Consider the following 19,831-nt stretch of genomic DNA (forward strand, 5'->3'; position numbering starts at 1 on the left):
AATTATAACAAACAACACCGAGGAAATATATTTATGAAACTATGACAAAGTGCCAACACTAATTCATAGGCATTTAATTCTTAGCACATTTTTTCCAACAGAAAACATAATATATGATTATAAACTCCACCCTCAACTGCATTTAAGAAACAATAGTCTAAGGAAACATACCATACTACAAAAAACTTAATATACAAACTAGGGCTCAGGAGTATCTAGATCATCACCACTCTATAACCCCTCAGGGAATATCTTGGGATATTTATTGCTAAATACAATAAGAAAATATCATTAACACAAACTAAATGTAAAATCATGAACCAACAATGGAGCTAAATATTCTTCTGCGAGAGATCCTCAGTTCATCCCTACAAAGTGTCAATTTAAAAACTTGGTCCAAGACTGACAAACCACAATACAAGCACAAGGCGCTAATAAAGACTTGACACTTAAACAATACCATCCTGAGGCATCCTGAATATGGAAAATCTAGCATGGAAAATGTATTTAGTAACACCAGCAGGCTTTGTTCCTGCAACATGCTATATTCACAAATACTCTAAAAGAATGCCTTGAGGTGAATGTATGAAAAGCATTTTAAAAACATAACACTAATGATTTTACTATACTTCTCATGGAGTCACAATCACAAATTCTACCTATCAAAAAATTATTCTACCTGTAACCATAACACAGGACAGAAGCACAACAGAATTACTGGTATAAAGTGTAATTAATTTATGATGAGCTGGCAATTATGTCAATTTGCATTTTAATTTGATAACTTGGTGGAAAAAAAAACAAAGCTGGAATTATCTATACTACAATCAAAATGCCTGGCTACTGTAGGAAATATGTCACACAGTACCATATACCCCTGTCTGTATTTTTCACATTATTACTCGAAGAAAATAAGCACAAATATGAAGAGATACAAAAGTTATTTATTGGAAAATTCCCATAGGCAACTGAATTCATGTGATCTTAGAACAGTTAATTTGTTACACTGTAGCAAACAAAGAATGAACAAGACAATGAATGATGTGGTACAATAAAAAATGTAAATGTAACATGCTTAACCAAGAATTAAATTAACATAACTGCGTTCACAAAAACTGATTTTTATTTACATCTGAAGAACTTAATTTACATCTATAGCACATGGAAATTATGACAGTTTCTTTGCTTTCTGGTACAAAGTGTCCACCACCTTTCCCATGCTATGTATTGTTTCTAGAGCTGTTTCATATGTCTTATCCACTGGAGTGTCTTCAAACACAATAAGAACACCTTCACCTTGGTCCAAAATACCATGAAACTTTTTGTCAAGGATCATCTGCGACAATTTCTTCTCCACTTGTTGCATTGGGAGTTTAATAGACTGAGATATGTATTCCACTTGAACTCTGGAATATGGTTCAATAATACGGCAAAGATTTTGTTCTAACATATTGTCATACAATGTTCCTAAATGTGCACGCACAATCACATCATCTTCTAACTCTTTCTTATAGGTTTTAAGAGCATGTTGAAAATCAGCAAGTGACCTCTTGTGACTTGCTTGGGCCACAGACTTCATTGCCTCTATATCCTTGCCTGCATACTTCAACGCCAATTTACCACTTATAATTTGATGTACATCTTCAGGATTGTTCAGCATTATTTTCGAAAGTAACATATACTTGAGAGCTGTCAACGCTTTTGGGCATTCCACACTGTCGTAACCTTCAAATGCTTCATAGAAGTAAGAATATGCTGTCTTGAAGTCCTTTTCATCAGCAGCATGAAGAATCCCAGACTGCAAATCCAATGATGCTTGCAACTTTGGGGGGCAGTAAATAGCATTTGCCGTTGTTCTTGCTGATGTAAGTGCTGCTCGTGCTTTGGGAAGATTACTTAGAGCGTGGTATGTTTTACTTTCCAGAAGCTGGACTTCTACAAGCAAATTTTTATCATCCAGTTTCTTCAACTCCTTTAGCAGAGTAGATCCAAGAGATAAAGCTTCTGAAAACATGCCAGTGTCGAAGTACAGGGCTATGAGCCGAGCTTCCAGCGATTGCCTCAAGAACGTTCTTCTTTCTTCTTTTGCCCATTCTATACACTCTTTACACAATTGCACTTCTATTCCTATGCCAGCTTCTAAATCTAAGAAAAAGTCAACAAGTGATCTCACCAATTTTGCTGCCTTGGCTTTGCTTATATGGCTTAAAAAAGGCCTAGTTGCTTTGATTAGGTCAGCAAGCTCCTTAGCTTTACCTTCCTTCTTGTACAGCTCACCAAGTTGCAAGATGCCTTGCTCCTTAACTCGGATGGTATCTTCGTCATTCTCGGCAATTTCTTGATCCCGCACAATTTTATTCAGCAAATCAATACCTTCTTCTCTATTTGTGCTGGAAACAGCACGAGCCCTCTCGAATAACATTGCACCAGCCATTTTGGCTAGAACCGCTCTGTCATCAGAGAGTACATCGCATGAAAATCTTTGGCAAGGTTGTGTACATCATGGATAATGCCAGTACAATTTTCGTAAAGATTGCATTGTTCCTTGATGATAGCTTCACTAGAGAGTAATATTATCACTAAACGTTATGGAACCAGTACGTTTCTTAATCTTAGCATTATTTTTGTTAAAGCAAAACTGATTCTTTATTGAAAAATTTTATTTGTTATAATATTTATAATATTACAGAGACCTATGTGTGCCTTAAAAATTATCAAATAAATATAATTTAATTTTTGAATTAAGTATGAAATCGTTTTTTCTATAGGTACAACACTGGTTACATCCGGTGGCGATTGTCTTTGGTGAATACTGCCGTTGCTAGTCAACGGAAGGTGCAACTTTTTGGGATTGCGCGCTAGGCATTGAAAGGACGCCATTTTAGTAAATTGTGTTATATGTACGAAGCAAGAATTTTTTGGTACGAGTTAAATCTTCCAAGGCATGAGTGACAGGGAGGTGAGTTAGCTGGCTCATGTACTCAATTTGCGAGATATCTATTTTTGGTTGCATACATTTCAGCGTTGCCCGGCGTTAAGGTAAATCGTGAGTAGCATGCGATCAATATACATATTTGTAAGATAGTTCTGAATTTTGTTTTTGGCTGGTACTATTTACGTAGGTAGAACAATGCTTTAGAAGTAACATTTCGGTATTTGCAGTTACGTTGGAAGTCTTTTATTTAAATGCATTGTAAACTTTTCATTGAATCGGCAGATTCATTGAGTACTTATATTTGCAAGAAAATCAGAGCTGATAGTAATCTTGTTGTTGGATGTCGCAGTACAATTTGAAATCTACCACCGTCGTAATGAATGCAAATAGTTTTTTTGTTGAGGACCCCAATGTGCAGAACGCGCCATTTTCGTGATAGCTTCTCGGCATTGAGTAACTATAAACTGCTCCGCTGATAAAACTGTTTACAAAATTGAGAAATATAAATCTGATTATTTATTGCATTTTCACTCGTTCAACTTCTACAAACTTAGTGATTACTTTTTAAATATCACAGTTTACTGGTTTGTTGTTATAATTTTGTTCATCTAAAGCGTCAACGTGACTGTGAAAGAACTATGTACGTTATGGCTCTTTTAATGTATTCTTGCCTGGCACCATATAACAAGTACACAAGATGAAATGTGCGTTCAAGTATGTCTTGCCAAAATTTGTTCTCTTAGTGATGAATTACTAATCTGAATTGTATAATTTTTTTGAAAGTTGCCCAAGAATTTTTCAGTTTGTATGTGTGTTTGTATTTTGTTTTGTGTAAGTGAAGTGATTTATTTTGTGGCATTGTTTGTTCTAATGTTGATGGGTACAATATTGTATGTTAATGTAAGAATACTTCTTAAGCGTGAAACATTTACAACATTTTCATATTTTCGCAATTTTGTGTGCAGCATAGCCCAAGTCATAGCGGATCTAATCACAGCCCTCCGGCTAATGATAAGACCCCCACACCACCTAATTCTAGAGAACAATCAAGGAGCCGTTCTCGCTCATACAGCCAACACAGATCACATCATAAAGGAAAATCTTATTCTCGCTCAAGGTATGTTGGAGTATTGTATAGCTTCAATCTTGTTTCATGAAAGAAACTATTAGACAAAATACACATAGGAAAATTAAATATGGTGCCTTGGTTATTTAATTTGTAATGAACTTTTCACCATGTGGACAGTGTTGTGCATGCTCCCTGCAATGTACGTTAAATATTTAATTAACAATAAATGAATAATTTCAAAAGGATTTCACTTTGCCTAAAAAAAAAAAGCTTTTAATTTGATGTGATTTTTGAACTGGTAGCAGAGCCATTTACAGTTCATTGTTGTATTTTTACAGTTACAAAGAACAGGTGCTAAGTATATAGAGTGACAGTCCTGTGGAATTTAGAGTTTTATGAAATCATAGGGAATTGTTTTAAACTGAGCATGGGAATTTAATTTTATTGGGTTTTATAAATCAGTTTAAAATAGTTAATACTTCAAAACTTGCAAGTATTTAAATATTAATTCTAATATATTCAGTGACCAAAAACTGTGATTAAACGGTAGCTGAGAAGAGTTATTACTTTGGAATGCTGAACTCCCAACCTGTCACTGTAATTTCTCTGGGATTGTCACACCACCACCTCTCCTTGAAAGATTCCTGGCATGTCTACTATGTACTGCATAGAACATACGTAGTCTTCCTTTATTCAGCTCACTCGAACATATACATTTTTCAGTGTACGAATAAGGAACTGGCATCGTTGAGTTCTGGAAGAGTTGCACTATGTTTAGATTTTAATTTCACATACAGCAACAAATTAAGATGTATGGGAAAAATGCATTTTCTGGCAATATTACAGAATTTTCAACATGAAAGAAACTTTTTTATTGAAGGTAGATGAACACATTATGTGAAGGAAATCTTCTGAGTATATCACACTACCGTCTACTCCAAACTGGAATGTTGTAAGTTTTCTAATACAAGATCATTTTGTCCATGATGGTCCATTGGTGCATCAAGTACGTAAGCAGTTGCCCATGTGGTTTCACTACAGGAAACGGAATTTCCAGGCTAATAGATACACCGGTTATTAGTTTTTCTTATCTACTTATTTATTTCAGACATAACAAAATGAGATTAATGCTGTGAGAAAATAAAATGAACATCTGAGAATGTCAATGACACAATTCTCTAGTGTGCATAGCTAAATCTTTGCACTCCAGTCTTGAGAACCTGGGTCTGATAAATGGCATAAAAATGTTTCCATTTTGTTTGAAAGGTCATCCTCCTTTGTCATGACTCTTTCAGGAAGTGCACCATCTAAATTGTTTTTATTGTTAAACCTGTATAAAGCTCTGCAGTTTCTCTCCCGTATTTCTTCAGGCTACATCTCTCTTATGTGGGCAACACAAATTGCGCCATTTATATTAAAAATCTTGGTAAAACTTCGTCAGCAGAATTAACACAGTTCGGTGTATGCTATAGAGCTCATTTAAAAAAGTTCTCTTGTGAGAAAAACTACAGTTTTATTCATATGAAATTGGAGAATGTTCTTTGCACTTTGTGTGTAGTAGAGAAGTGATGTCTTGAAGTGTTTGTGTGACACCACATGCCATATTTAGTATACAGTGGTGGGAAGGATTTAAAGTGTGATTCCTGTCAAAAGCCTCTACTATAAATTTTATTTTGGCCACAATCAACTGGATGATAATGTCTGTAACCATTTCTGATCTTGCAGTTATTTGAGAAAGTAATAGCAGTTTAAATTGCTGTGAAACTAGCAGCAATGAAATTCTTAATGTTGATTGAAGAAAAAAAAATTGTCTTCTGGCATGCAAGAGGCCACAACAGCCAAAGGTACAGAGTACTGACATGCTTCAGATGGCACTTGGCAGCAAGTAAACAGGCTGTGTCATAACTGCTGTCCATTTCTCACTTGCCTACTTCTGCCAGTGGCAAACAATTTCAGATGAGGATAATTGTCTCTTAAAAACTTTTTTTTTTCTCCCCCTATTCAGGAGGTAGCAAAAGTGCCATGGAAGCCTATGCTTACATTGTCTGTGTTTGAATGCACCACATGCTCGTAACAAGAAGCTCCATGTTTTATCATTTAAACATACTGTTTGCTGCATGTAATCAGCATTATTGTATTAGTATTTTTCTCTCTTTGTGAGCCAAACATACACAGAGAAACACAAAAATACTCTTGTGGATTACCAGTTTTTCCATTTACCCCTGTAATAGTTAATCTAATTTCTGTTGAAGAGAAATTTGTAGGCTTATCTCACTCTGAGGTAGTATTTAATCAGTTTTTATGCACATCTACTTTGTATATTATCTCACCTTTTCTGGGTTTGTATGCTGATATTTTAACAAAAAAAGGAACATAATAAATCGCGTGAAACAGAGGAACTAGTTTCCAAAGATTTACACCTAATGTATCCATAATGAAGTGGTTGTGATACACAATGTGATCAAAGGTATCCGGATATCTGGCTGAAAATGACTTAGTTTGTGGCGCCCTCTATCAGTAACCCTGGAATTCAGTGTGGTGTTTGCCCACCCTTAGCCTTGATGACAGCGTCCACTCTCGCAGGCATACAATCAGGTGCTTGGAAGGGTTCTTGATGAATGGCAGCCCATTCTTCATGGAGTGCTGCACAGAGGAGAGGTATTGGTGTTGGTCAGTGAGGCATGGTAGGAAGTAGGCGTTTCAATACAGTCCAAAGGTGTTCTTTAGGGTTCAGGTTAGGACTCTGTGCAGGCCAGTCCATTACAGGGATGTTATTGTCGTGCAACGACTCCGCCACAGGCCGTGCATTATGAATAGGTTCTCGATCGTGTTGAAAGATGCAATCGCCATCCCTGAATTGCTCTTCAACAGTGGGAAGCAGGAAGGTGCTTAAAACATCAGTGTAGACCTGTGCTGTGGTAGTGCCATGCAAAACAAGGGGTGGAAGCCCCCTCCAGGAAAAACACACCATAACACCTCCGCCTATGAATTTTACTGTGGCACTACACACTGGCAGATGACGTTCACAGGGCAGTCATACCTACACCTTGCCATCGGATCGCCACATTGTGTTCTGTAATTTATCACTCCACACAACATTTTATTTCCACTTTTCAGTTGTGCAATGTTTACGCTCCTTACACCAAGGGAGTTGTCGTCTGGCATTTACCGGCGTGTGATGTATGGCTTATGAGCAGCTGCTCAACCATGAAATACAAGCTTTCTTACCTTCCGCTTAGCTGTTGTAGTACTTGCAGTGGATCCTGATGCAGTTTGGAATTCCTGTGTGATGGTCTCGATAGATGTCTGCCTATTACATGATAAGGCCCACTTCAGCTGTTGGTGTTCTGTCTGTCAACAGACGAGGTCGGTCTGTACGCTTTTGCGCTGTATCTGTCGCTTTAAATTTTCACATTACTAACACATCAAAAACAGTGGACCTAGGGATGTTCAGGAGTGTAGAAATCTCGCGTACAGACATACGACACAAGTGACACCCAATCACCTGACCACATGTTCAAGTCCGTGGGTTCCGCGGAGAGCCCCATTCTGCTCTCTCACGATGTCTTGACTACTGAGATTGCTGATATGGAGTACCTGGCTGTAGGTGGCAGCACAGTGCACCTAAAATGAGTCATACGCATTTGGGGGTGTTTTGACTGGTAAGACCTGATACTCTGACAAAGGATTTTACTGTAACCTGCCACTGCAGAATAATACTGTGGCCATAAAACATAAACAATACAAAAGAAACAAAATAAAAATTAAATTGCAAAAAATGCGCCATTTACAGTGAAGCACAGTGCATGCACAAGTATCTGCCAACAGCAAATCATTTCAAAGGCTTTAGGACGAAGACTGTGAAATTCTTCAATAACAATAAATTGCTTATGGTGAGTGTGATGTCACAACTGTACACAGTAGGTTTGTTTGAACAGTTGCCTGCGGGCTCATACTCATGCGCATGCACATTTCGGTCGCTTGTGAGCAGTACCTGGTCCCAATTTTGGCTACTTGAAGTGTTGCTGTTAGCTGTTATGAGCAGTACAGCAGTAGCAACAAGCAACCAGATGCTACCCGGAACAATTTTTCCGGCACGCCAAACACACCAGATTCACACATGAGCAAAGTCGGAGTTGTAGTGGGGAGGGGATTAGTTCCCATGTGATCAGTTTTTTTTACTTTTAGTGATTTTGCTGTTTCCTCTTCATTCACAGCTCTCAGGTCAAATGAAAACAAAATAGAAGTCTGTGGCTTGGAGCTATCAAGTGAATTAAAATAAATTCAACTAATTATGGAAGCCTCAAATATGTTGTTCGTTAGTTTTCTGATTTTATTTTATTTCTCTGTTTTTGGCAGTCAAGCATTAATCACCTTGCAGAACAATGAAGTTATTTTTGTCAATTTACCAAAGCAATTTTCCTCTTACTAGTCTTTTCTGCAGAGACAGCTAATTTATTTGAAACCTAGAGTTCCATTTTCCATGCCATTGGCTAGTTTAAACTGTTAGTTGAATTTCAAATGCATGTTTTCATCTTCCAGCACATACGACATTATGCTGTAATAACCAAACATGAGATACTACAGTACGGGTACTCAAAGTAAATTTGCATATTGAAATGTTGTTGTTTTTGTCTTCAGTCCTGAGACTGGTTTAATGCAGCTACTCTATCCTGTGCAGGCTTCTTCAACTCCCCGTACTTACAGCAACCTACATCCTTCTGAATCTGCATCGTGTATTCATCTCTTGGTCTCCCTCTGATTTTTACCCTCCATGCTGCCCTCCAATGCTAAATTTGTGGTCCCTTGATGCCTCAGAATGCGTCCTGCCAACTGGTCCCTTCTTCTTGTCAAGTTGTGCCACAAACTCCTCCCCAATCCTATTCAATACCTCCTCATTAGTTATGTGATCTTCAGCATTCTTCTGTAACCCCACATTTCGAAAGCTTCTAATCTCCTCTTGTCCAAACTACTTATCGTCCATGTTTCATTTCCATACATGGCTACACTCCATACAAATACTTTCAGAAACGCCTTCCTGACACTTAAATCAATACTCGATGTTAACAAATTTCTCTTCAGAAACACTTTCCTTGCCATTGCCAGTCTACATTTTGTATCGTCTCTACTTTGACCATCATCAGTTATTTTGCTTCCCAAATAGCAAAACTCCTTTACTACACTCCTGGAAATTGAAATAAGAACACCGTGAATTCATTGTCCCAGGAAGGGGAAACTTTATTGACACATTCCTGGGGTCAGATACATCACATGATCACACTGACAGAACCACAGGCACATAGACACAGGCAACAGAGCATGCACAATGTCGGCACTAGTACAGTGTATATCCACCTTTCGCAGCAATGCAGGCTGCTATTCTCCCATGGAGACGATCGTAGAGATGCTGGATGTAGTCCTGTGGAACGGCTTGCCATGTCATTTCCACCTGGCGCCTCAGTTGGACCAGCGTTCGTGCTGGACGTGCAGACCGCGTGAGACGACGCTTCATCCAGTCCCAAACATGCTCAATGGGGGGCAGATCCGGAGATCTTGCTGGCCAGGGTAGTTGACTTACACCTTCTAGAGCACGTTGGGTGGCACGGGATACAGGCGTACGTGCATTGTCCTGTTGGAACAGCAAGTTCCCTTGCCGGTCTAGGAATGGTAGAACGATGGGTTCGATGACGGTTTGGAAGTACCGTGCACTATTCAGTGTCCCCTCGACGATCACCAGTGGTGTACGGCCAGTGTAGGAGATCGCTCCCCACACCATGATGCCGGGTGTTGGCCCTGTGTGCCTCGGTCGTATGCAGTCCTGATTGTGGCGCTCACCTGCACGGCGCCAAACACGCATACGACCATCATTGGCACCAAGGTAGAAGCGACTCTCATCGCTGAAGACAACACGTCTCCATTCGTCCCTCCATTCACGCCTGTCGCGACACCACTGGAGGCGGGCTGCACGATGTTGGGGCGTGAGCGGAAGACTGCCTAACGGTGTGCGGGACCGTAGCCCAGCTTCATGGAGACGGTTGCGAATGGTCCTCGCCGATACCCCAGGAGCAACAGTGTCCCTAATTTGCTGGGAAGTGGCGGTGCGGTCCCCTACGGCACTGCGTAGGATCCTACGGTCTTGGCGTGCATCCGTGCGTCGCTGCGGTCCGGTCCCCGGTCGACGGGCACGTGCACCTTCCGCCGACCACTGGCGACAACATCGATGTACTGTGGAGACCTCACGCCCCACGTGTTGAGGAATTCGGCGGTACGTCCTCCCGGCCTCCCGCATGCCCACTATACGCCCTCGCTCAAAGTCCGTCAACTGCACATACGGTTCACGTCCACGCTGTCGCGGCATGCTACCAGTGTTAAAGACTGCGATGGAGCTCCGTATGCCACGGCAAACTGGCTGACACTGACGGCGGCGGTGCACAAATGCTGCGCAGCTAGCGCCATTCGACGGCCAACACCGCGGTTCCTGGTGTGTCCGCTGTGCCGTGCGTGTGATCATTGCTTGTACAGCCCTCTCGCAGTGTCCGGAGCAAGTATGGTGGGTCTGACACACCGGTGTCAATGTGTTCTTTTTTCAATTTCCAGGAGTGTATTTTAAGTGTCTCATTTCCTAATCTAATTCCCTCGGCATCACCCGACTTAATTCAACTACATTCCATTATCCTCGTTTTGCTTTTGTTGATGTTCATCTCATATCCTCCCTTCACGACACTGTCCATTCCTTTCAACTGCTCTTCCAACTCCTTGGCTGTCTCCAACAGAATTACAGTGTCATCGGCAAATCTCAAAGTTTTTATTTCTTCTCCATGGATTTTAATACCTACTTCGTTTTTTTTTCTCAATATACAGATTGAATAACATCGGAGAGAGGCTACAACCCTGTCTCGCTCCCTTTCCAACCACTGCTTCCCTTTCATACCGCTCGACTCTTATAACTGCCATCTGCTTCCTGTACAAATTGTAAATAGCCTTTTGCTCCCTGTATTTGACCCCTGCCACATTCAGAATTTGAGAGAGTATTCCAGTCAACATTGTCAAAAGCTTTCTCTAAGTCTACAAATGCTAGAAACGTAGGTTTGCGTTTCTATAATCTATTGTCTAAGGTAAGTCATAAGGTCAGTATTGCCTCACGTGTTCCAACAATTCTACGGAATCCGAACTGATCTTCCCCGAGGTCGGCTTCTACCAGTTTTCCATTCGTCTGTAAGGAATTCGTGTTAGTATTTTGCAGCCATGGCTTATTAAACTGATAGTGCGGTAACTTTCACATCTGTCAACGCCTGCTTTCTTTGGGTTTGTAATTATTATATTCTTCTTGAAGTCTGAGGGTATTACGCCTGTCTCGTACATCTTGCTCACCAGATGGTAGAGTTTTGTCAGGACTGGCTCTCCCAAGGCCGTCAGTAGTTCTAATGGGATGTTGTCTACCCCGGGGTGTTATTTCGACTCAGGTCTTTCAGTGCTCTGTCAAACTCCTCACGCAGTATCATATCTCCCATTTCATCTTCATCTACATCCTCTTCCATTTCCATAATATTGTCCTTAAGTACATCGCCCTTGTATAGACCCTCTATATACTCCATCCACCTTTCTGTTTTCCCTCCTTTGCTTAGGACTGGGTTTCCATCTGAGCTCTTGATATTCATACAAGTGGTTCTCTTTTCTCCAAAGGTCTCTTTAATTTTCCTGTAGGCAGTATCTATCATACCCCTAGTGAAGTAAGCCTCTACATCCTTACATTTGTCCTCTAGCCATCTCTGCTTAGCCATTTTGCATTTCCTGTCACTCATTTTTGAGACGTTTGTATTCCTTTTTGCCTGCTTCATTTACTGCATTTTTATATCTGTTCCTGGAGGTGTTGCCACAACTGTGGAGGCAGTCTGTCACTGAGTTGCTCATCACGGATGGTATGACATTGAACTCAACACAGAACTCAACATGCCTGTATTAGTCAAAATCTGAGTTACGTGGACACGAAAATACAAAAATTTGAAATATTACCTGAAAAACATGGATTTTCGAAGTGTAGTAGCACAAAAGGAACAAGTGGTATCCAAACCAAATTTCACACACTGCATAAGTACACCATAATGATACATATCTCAATTTTCAGCAGGTTATTGCAAGACATTTGTGTACAATGGAAATTGATAGATGTATTTGGTGACGTGGCCATTGTTCCACAACAAAATTTTGTAAAAACATATCGTAAACTGTTCTGCCTCTTCTTATCCTCTCCCGAAACTGTTTAATCACTAAGCAACAACATATAGACAGATTTACACAACCTATCATTAATGTTTACTGCACCATAGCTGCTAAAAACCAGTCGATTGTGCTTTGAACAGAAGTTCTCCCACACTACTGTACTCTATACATTGAGTGGCAAATTGTACTGTCTTCTGACACTGTGGTAGGAACTGGAACTGTCATAAGAATACGAGTGTTGTTTCTTAAGTAAGGGCCGTTCGCGCGTATAGTCCCGTAGTTCGCGCGGAAGCCGCAACAAGCCACTGCGCCACTTGCTGGCATCCTTCCTGTTCACACTGATGCAAGTTGCAGCTCTGTAGCTGACGTGTACGCATCGCTGTGCTACTTTATAATGTTTACGATTATTGAATCGCCCGCTGCGTGAGAGATACGGTCAGTGATACGTTTTTTGACTGCGAGAAGCCTATCAGCTGCAGAAATTCATCGTCAGTTAACAGAAGTTTATGGCTTGAATGCAATGAGTGAAGGTAAAGTGCGTCAATGGGTTAGAGAGTTTAAAAATGGCCGTCAAAACGTCCATGACGAAGAACGCTCAGGCCGGCCCTCTGTGATCACTGATGATTTGGTGGCTGCAGTTGAAACAAAGATTTGTGAGGACAGGAGATTCACAATTTCCACTCTTTCTTTCGAATTTCCACAAGTTTCAAGATCAGTTTTGTACAAAATTGTGTGTGAAAACCTAAACTTTAAGAAACTGTGTTCTCGGTGGGTACCCCTGACTCCTCACAGAGGACCGCAAAGGGAAGAGATTTGCCACTTCATTGGACTTTTTGATTCGTTATGAGGAAGAAGGGGATGACATGTTGAGTCAAATTGTCACTAGAGATCACTCCTGAAAGCAAGCGACAGTCAATGGAATGGCAACACACAACCTCGCCCGTCAAGGTCAAAGCCAAACAGACGCTGTCAAAGCGCAAGATTATGGCAACTGTGTTCTGGGACCGGCGCGGTGTTTTGCTAGTGGACTTTATGCCACGAGGAACGACAATCAACTCAAGATGCCTACTGTGCAACTCTAAAGAAGCTCCGCAGAGCAATTCAAAACAAAAGGCGCGGCATGCTGACAAAAGGAGTTTTGCTCCTGCACGATAACGCTAGGCCTCACACCTCTCAAGACTCGGGATTTGATTGATTCTTTTGGCTGGGAAGTTTTGGACCATGCACCATACAGCCCCGACCTTGCTCCTAGCGATTTTCACCTTTTCCGGTACCTGAAACATCATCTTGGCGGGCAGCGCTTCAATGACGATGATTAAGTGAAAGTGGCCGTGAACTCGAGGCTGTCGGAGCAGGCGTCCGAATTCTTTGAAGAGGGAATTAAAAACTTAGTTGTACGGTATGACAAGTGCTTAAATAAACAAGGCAACTATGTAGAAAAATAGGTAAAAGTGTGTAGAATCGGAAAATAAAAGTTTTTTTACTAAAGTATTTGTATCTTTTTTAAAAAATAAAAACGGCCCTTACTTAAAAAAACAACCCTCGTATGTTCAAAAGGAATCCAACACCTGTCTGCCAAACGTGGCCAATGAAACGATCTTGCTGGTCCTGCTGGTGCCATGAAGTTCAAAAATACATCACCTTCTGCTTCACAGCACTTTGCAACACATCCTAAGTACCATTTGTCATTATAAACAGCAATAACATAGCAACCTGGTTGTATGTTGCTGCTTTTGCTTCTGAATCCTGAGACACACATTGTGAAGACACATGTTGTGTATGAACATAGTTATAACCAGTCAGTCTGCTCATCTGCACATTGTCAGAGTCCGCTGGAGAGAAGTTATGATGGCTCCTTGTGCCTGCAACAGTTTTAATGTGTTCTAATCTGCTTTTTAGCAACTCTTCGACCGATTTCACCTCATCTTTCGAAACTTAGAATGATTGCCAGAGATATTTTTCTGTACCGAGGTAATTGAAGAGGTGTTAGAATGTGACCTTCTGTAGGGTGCTGCAGACTAGCTCATGATGCCATGCACTTAATAGTAGCACCAATACCATCACATACATTTTTACCTTGACTTGTTGTGAAAAAATTCCATTTTGTGTGAATCTAAAAATCATGGTAATGCATGCATATATTTTTGAGATTTTTACAGTTTTTGTGCTGAGTAGCTGCCCCATCACTGAAGTACTTCGCGAAATGTATGTGAGGCAGCTTGTTTTCCACACATGAGATGACAGTGCGAATGTGGGCATGAACTGCAATGGCATCATGAATTAAACAGTCATTAAATTCGCACAGGTTCATGACAGACACATCACCTGATTCACCTCTATAGTAACTTGCAAATGGCTGGAGAGTTGCTTGACTGTTGCCCCAATGATGTCCTTGGATGACATCTTGAACCATAAATGCATAAGTTTTAGGAAGTCTAGTATTACTATAATTTCATCTTATTTCAAGTAATCCTTACAAAACTGTAGATAAGCCGATTGTGCTGTTACTGTGAAGCTGTGTGTGGTCTGTTTGTTTTTTGACAACACATTTCAACAAAATCTTCCACTGTACTTTGCTTTGTTTCAAGACTTGTGCAATCCATGTGTGCCCATTGTTTATTATAAACAAGTTCATCGTCATCCATAAGGAGTTCACCATACAGTTTGTTATTAATGTGTTCTGCAAGATTGGCCTTACCAGGACACTTTTCACACCTGTGTATCATGTACTGGTAGGAACTGATGTCACACACTAGCAGCTTCATTGCACCTTTGTAATCCAGACCAGAATCTTTTATAGCAGCCAACATCAGCTTAGCATTTTGATGGGTCTCACATACACACACATTGTGTGTGCCCCTTGCAGTTACAGGCACAACCCACTTTGGCCAAAGATTGAAAAAAGATGATAAACCTACTTTGGTATTGGTATACTTTTCCTGGAATTCTACATATAGTTCTGATATCTTGCCTGCAACAGTCGTTTTAGCATCTGTACATGTACATTTCCCATTTTCACCGTTACATAGTCCTTTTTTTTCCAGGCATTAATTGGCTGTAGTCATTATTTTCATAAAACTCTGACACGAGCACTTTTATTTCGGAACTCAATTGCTTACCCTGAGCCTGCTGAAGTTGTGGGAGCACTCCTTGGGTTGCTTTTATTTTCCTAGCTTGCTTTACCATATATGTAGAAACATTCAATTCCTTTGCAGTGTAGTCAATCGACCAGCTGGAAGGTGCAGGGGTAAGAATAGCTAATTTTTTTTTTTTTTTTTTTTTTCCTTGTGGCATGTGGACATGGCACATTTTTCTTTCAAATCATGCACAATTTTGTCCAAATCAGAGCATTTCTGGCATGATTTCTGTTCCTGTGGAGCAGATAATTCTTCCTCTCCCACCATTAGTGTGTCAGCTATTTTGTGTTTTGATTCCATTTGAGCTTCTTGTAGTTTTCATCTACCATAGCTAGGCCTGTCTCTTTTTCCCAACTTTTGTGTGTCTTCGTGGGAGACAAACCAAGAGCAGTCACTGAAGTATTAAATTGCTCATCCGCATTGGTTGTAGGTGGCTGATACTCTTCATCACTGTCATGTAAATGATCAGAATATTCTTCCTTTTTTAGAAGTGTAACTCACCTGAAACGTAACTTTTGCCCTGGTTTCATGTTAAGTCCCATGCATTGATTCACTTTCAGTACTGATTTTATATCAGTTTCTCTGAGGCTACACTTCACTGTCTTCTTATGAATCCGAAATGGATCGAAACAACTTCTTTGTAGGAAAGAATACTTATCCAGAAACACTTTCATGTGATGATAACAAACACTAAAGTTTCCTGGAACTGTACTTCTTGTGCCCATAGGGTGTATCCTGTATCTCTATACTAACAAATCTTGGTCTGATTCATCCACAACAGTACTGAACAGTCTGAACTAGAATTTTAAGAACATGAGTAACCTGTAATTGTTGCTTGTTTCCTTTGTTGTTCCTGCCTAACAATGACTCACTCTGTCCCTGAAACCTACCATTGTTTAGCTTTCCGTTGCCTAATGGTTCCCAACAATTGCTGCAGCTTGATCGGAAACAATCTGTCTGCATCAACACTATTACTTGCTAAATCGTGTTAAAAGAAACGTAACCAAATACATCTCCAACATTTATTACCGATCGAGGTGGCACAGTGGTTAGCACACTGGACTCGCATTCGGAAGGACATCGGTTTAATCCTGCGTCCGGCCATCCTGATTTAGGTTTTCCGTGATTTCCCTAAATCTATTCAGGCAAATGCCGGGATGGTTCCTTTGAAAAGGGCATAGCCGACTTCCTTCCCTAATCCGATGAGACCGATGACCTCGAAGTTTCGTCTCCTCCCCCAACACAACCCAACCCTCCAACTTTTATTGTACAGAAATGTCTTGCAATAACAAGTTGAAATTTTGCCACATATTATGGTCTACTTATGCAGTGTTTGAAATTTGGCTTGGATATCACTTGTCCTTTTTGTACTACCACACTTCGAAAATCCATGTTTTTCAAGTAATTTTTCAAATTTTTGTATTTTCGTGTGCATGTAACTCTTGTTGTGTGACTGATATGGACAAGATGAGTTCTGTGTGTGTTTAGGCCACATTAAGCTTACCACAAAGTGCTGGGAAGTTCTTATCTGCGGTATAAAACCTTCACAATTCAAAAATTGACAGGTCTGAGAGAAAGTGAATTGTTACTTTAACACAAATGTACTTTTGTCAAGTGTTTAGTGTAGTTTCATGCGAGAAAGTCAGTTTTTAACCTGGAAATTGGGTTAAATTTTGTGTACTTTTTCCTTGTTTACATATGCATTCTGATTATGATGTATAATTTTGAATTTTTTTTTATTTTTTTTTTTTTAAATTTTTTTTTTATTTATTTATTTTTTTTTTTTGGGGGGGGGGGGGATGTGTGATTTGGTTGTCAGGTGACTTTATGAATTGCTGCCTAGGAGGAGAAAATTCTCGCTCTTACTTTGTAAGCCACTACTTTCAGCATTTCGAATGTTTTGTAGGTTAAGGCTGTGTAAACTTACTGCGTAATGAGCTAAATAAGGTGAGTTTGGCCGGTACAGAGTGGAAGTAGGGGTCAGCACTGACGGGAGGGGTAAAGTATCTCATGCAGGGCTAAAATCATATTTCTCATGCAGAACAGCTAATGTACACTGTCTACCAAAGACTATAAATTACGCTAAAGTCAGCACTGACACTTCTTAATTGAGTGGTGAAGCTAAACGTTGCATGTGGTCAGCAATGTCAATTGTGGATTACGTCAGCTTTTCCTCTCTTGTATCTTCACTCACAGCAATGGCCTTAACTCCACCACAGAGTGAGGTGGTGCAGTGGTTAGACACTGGACTCTCATTCGGGAGGACGACGGTTCAATCCGGCGTCCGGCCATCCTGATTTAGGTTTTCCGTGATTTCCCTAAATCACTCCAGGCAAATGCCGGGATGGTTCCTCTGAAAGGGCATGGCCGACTCCCTTCCCCATCCTTCCCTAATTCGATGAGACCGATGACCACGCTGTCTGGTCTCCTTCCCCACTCAACCAACCAACCTTAACTCCACCACCACCACCCACAATGCGAACCATGTGTGTTTTGTAGCACTTATAACTCCTTCAGTCAAATCAAATGTCAATAGGAAGAAAAGGGAAAAGTCAAATGAGATATAGAGTAAGATTGTAGAATCAAGGTAAACCTTACTAGGAAGAAATGTAAAATCTGGGAATTTCGAGCATTGATCTTAAGAGTTTTTCACAGGGTTTATGAATGTATGGCGTAAGAATCACAGCAAAGTAAAATCTAAATTCCACTGTATTTAGAGGGATCCAATATGCTTTAAGAATTTTTAATAATTTATTGATGCTATGTACATGTAAGTGCAGTAACTTTTTGCTAAATTATCTTCCTCGATTTTTTAGATTTGAATATTTTCTAAAGACAAACTTTCCATACATTTTCAAACATGAAACTGTTTATACTGTGTAGACTAAAAAGCCCAATTACCTGAGGATTTGTAGTTGTGCTACCTTCCCATCTTTATAAACACTGCTGCGGCTTCCTAAACAAAAATCTTCACTATCAAATTGGAAACAGTCATTGGACATTTCTTCCAAATAAGAGCATTGAAGCATTCGTTTGTGTTCTGCATTTTGCCATGCACACGTTTTTCTAGCAATTCTGGTTAGGCAAGTGGTAAAGTTGGTGTAATGGCCTTCACTACCTCAAGGAAAATTCATTTTATTGCTATAAGTGTCCCCACTTTCCTTGCTTTTCAAGAATCTGCACCATTGATTAGATCATAAATCACATTGAGGTGAGTTGCCTACCAGGTAATGAAACCAAATTGCCCATGCTGCTTTCCTCATATTATCCAAGTCCGAGGTTTTTTAACTCTACCACCATAATATACTTGTAGGCTGTAAATTCTATTTTTTCTTAGTTTGTGTGTTTTTTTGTTTTCTTGTTTTTTTCCATCCCAGTATCACCTGTGACAGCTGTTGTCCACTCATCCTCTTCTGAATATGGCCTAATCACTCAAATTTTTTAGTATTGCAGTCTTTTCCATAGACCAGACTTTCAGCTACAATCTTGAAAGTTCTAGTTTCCATCTCCTAAATATTTTATGTATCTTTCTCCATATTTTTGCAAAGACCTATAGAAAAAGTCTTGTACCAGCAGCTTTCATCCCACCTCTGGAGCCTATTTAATTCCTGCTTTGTGTGCTTCTGGCCATTCTGTTTCTTCGTTTAAATCATTATATTTCTTGTGCAAGGAACGTGCAGAATAATATGCAGACATTACCTGCAGTTAATACTTTTCCAGTGTTGACACTGACTGTTGATACCCAATACAATTTTCTTGAATAGCCCTGTGAACTACTATTTTCATGCTCTTTACTTATATCTGCTTTGAGGAGAGCAGTGCTCATTGCAGTAAAATTTAGTGGAGGGCCAGGCATGTTCATCATACCACATAGGTTTCCACCTTTTCTTCCAAGTTGTATACACCTTAATTCATGTGCAAAACTCATATGGCCTATTGCATACTGTTAGGTGTGGATGTCTTCAGTGGTGTCAGCATCACAGTTTTCGTACAAAGTGAATTATCTACAAACCAAACTTTCACTCTTTTCATAATCCCAAAATTCACATTTTCTCCATTGACAGTGTGTTTGCAGGCTTTTCTAAGTACATCTGCTACGAACTCCAGATCTTAAATTCGGAAATCTGTATTTCCTTCAGGATTTGCTTCTCCTGACACAATATCAGTCTAGAGTTCTACTTTAGATGCACTTGGAGACGAGCTAATGTTTGGATCTGAAGGCCTAACTCTAATCCCAACACCATTTTCTCTCCTTATGTTGGTGGTATGGGACTTACTATATTTTCTAAATACTTTACCAGGCCTTAACGTTGTAAGAAGGGATCTATATTGCACAAAGAATGCCACTAACTCAAATTTCACAAAATGGTACAAAACTTGTTTAAGAAGTGCCACAGCCTTTTATAAATCCTGCTCTGGTCACAAAATAGTATGTAAAGCTAAAAAAAAAAAGCGGGCTTCTAAAACTAT

General features: G+C 40.0%; 2 protein-coding genes across 5 annotated transcripts in view; one reads left to right on the forward strand and one right to left on the reverse strand.

Moving 5' to 3' along the window:
• Positions 1 to 924: 924 nt before the first annotated feature.
• On the reverse strand, positions 925 to 2,484 carry LOC126473656 (26S proteasome non-ATPase regulatory subunit 11). The gene has a single exon (XM_050100882.1). The coding sequence runs from the start codon at positions 2,432 to 2,434 to the stop codon at positions 1,169 to 1,171; it is 1,266 nt and encodes a 421-aa protein (XP_049956839.1). The 5' UTR covers positions 2,435 to 2,484; the 3' UTR covers positions 925 to 1,168.
• A 316-nt stretch (positions 2,485 to 2,800) lies between these two features.
• LOC126473657 (transformer-2 protein homolog alpha) overlaps positions 2,801 to 19,831 on the forward strand; it is a 61,771-nt gene continuing 44,740 nt past the window's right edge. For all 4 annotated transcript variants that reach the window (XM_050100883.1, XM_050100886.1, XM_050100887.1 and 1 more), the window contains exons 1-2: positions 2,801 to 2,959; positions 3,901 to 4,052. In XM_050100883.1, the coding sequence (XP_049956840.1) occupies positions 2,945 to 2,959; positions 3,901 to 4,052 (167 nt within the window). In that variant the 5' untranslated portion in view covers positions 2,801 to 2,944. The remainder of the gene's footprint in view (positions 2,960 to 3,900; positions 4,053 to 19,831) is intronic.

Source organism: Schistocerca serialis, chromosome 4 (assembly GCF_023864345.2).
Source record: "Schistocerca serialis cubense isolate TAMUIC-IGC-003099 chromosome 4, iqSchSeri2.2, whole genome shotgun sequence".
Lineage (NCBI taxonomy): Eukaryota > Metazoa > Arthropoda > Insecta > Orthoptera > Acrididae > Schistocerca > Schistocerca serialis.

What these genes read in the sequence shown, in the direction of transcription:
- LOC126473656 (XM_050100882.1), bottom strand. Translation starts at nt 2,434, where the DNA reads ATGGCTGGTGCAATGTTATTCGAGAGGGCTCGTGCTGTTTCCAGCACA.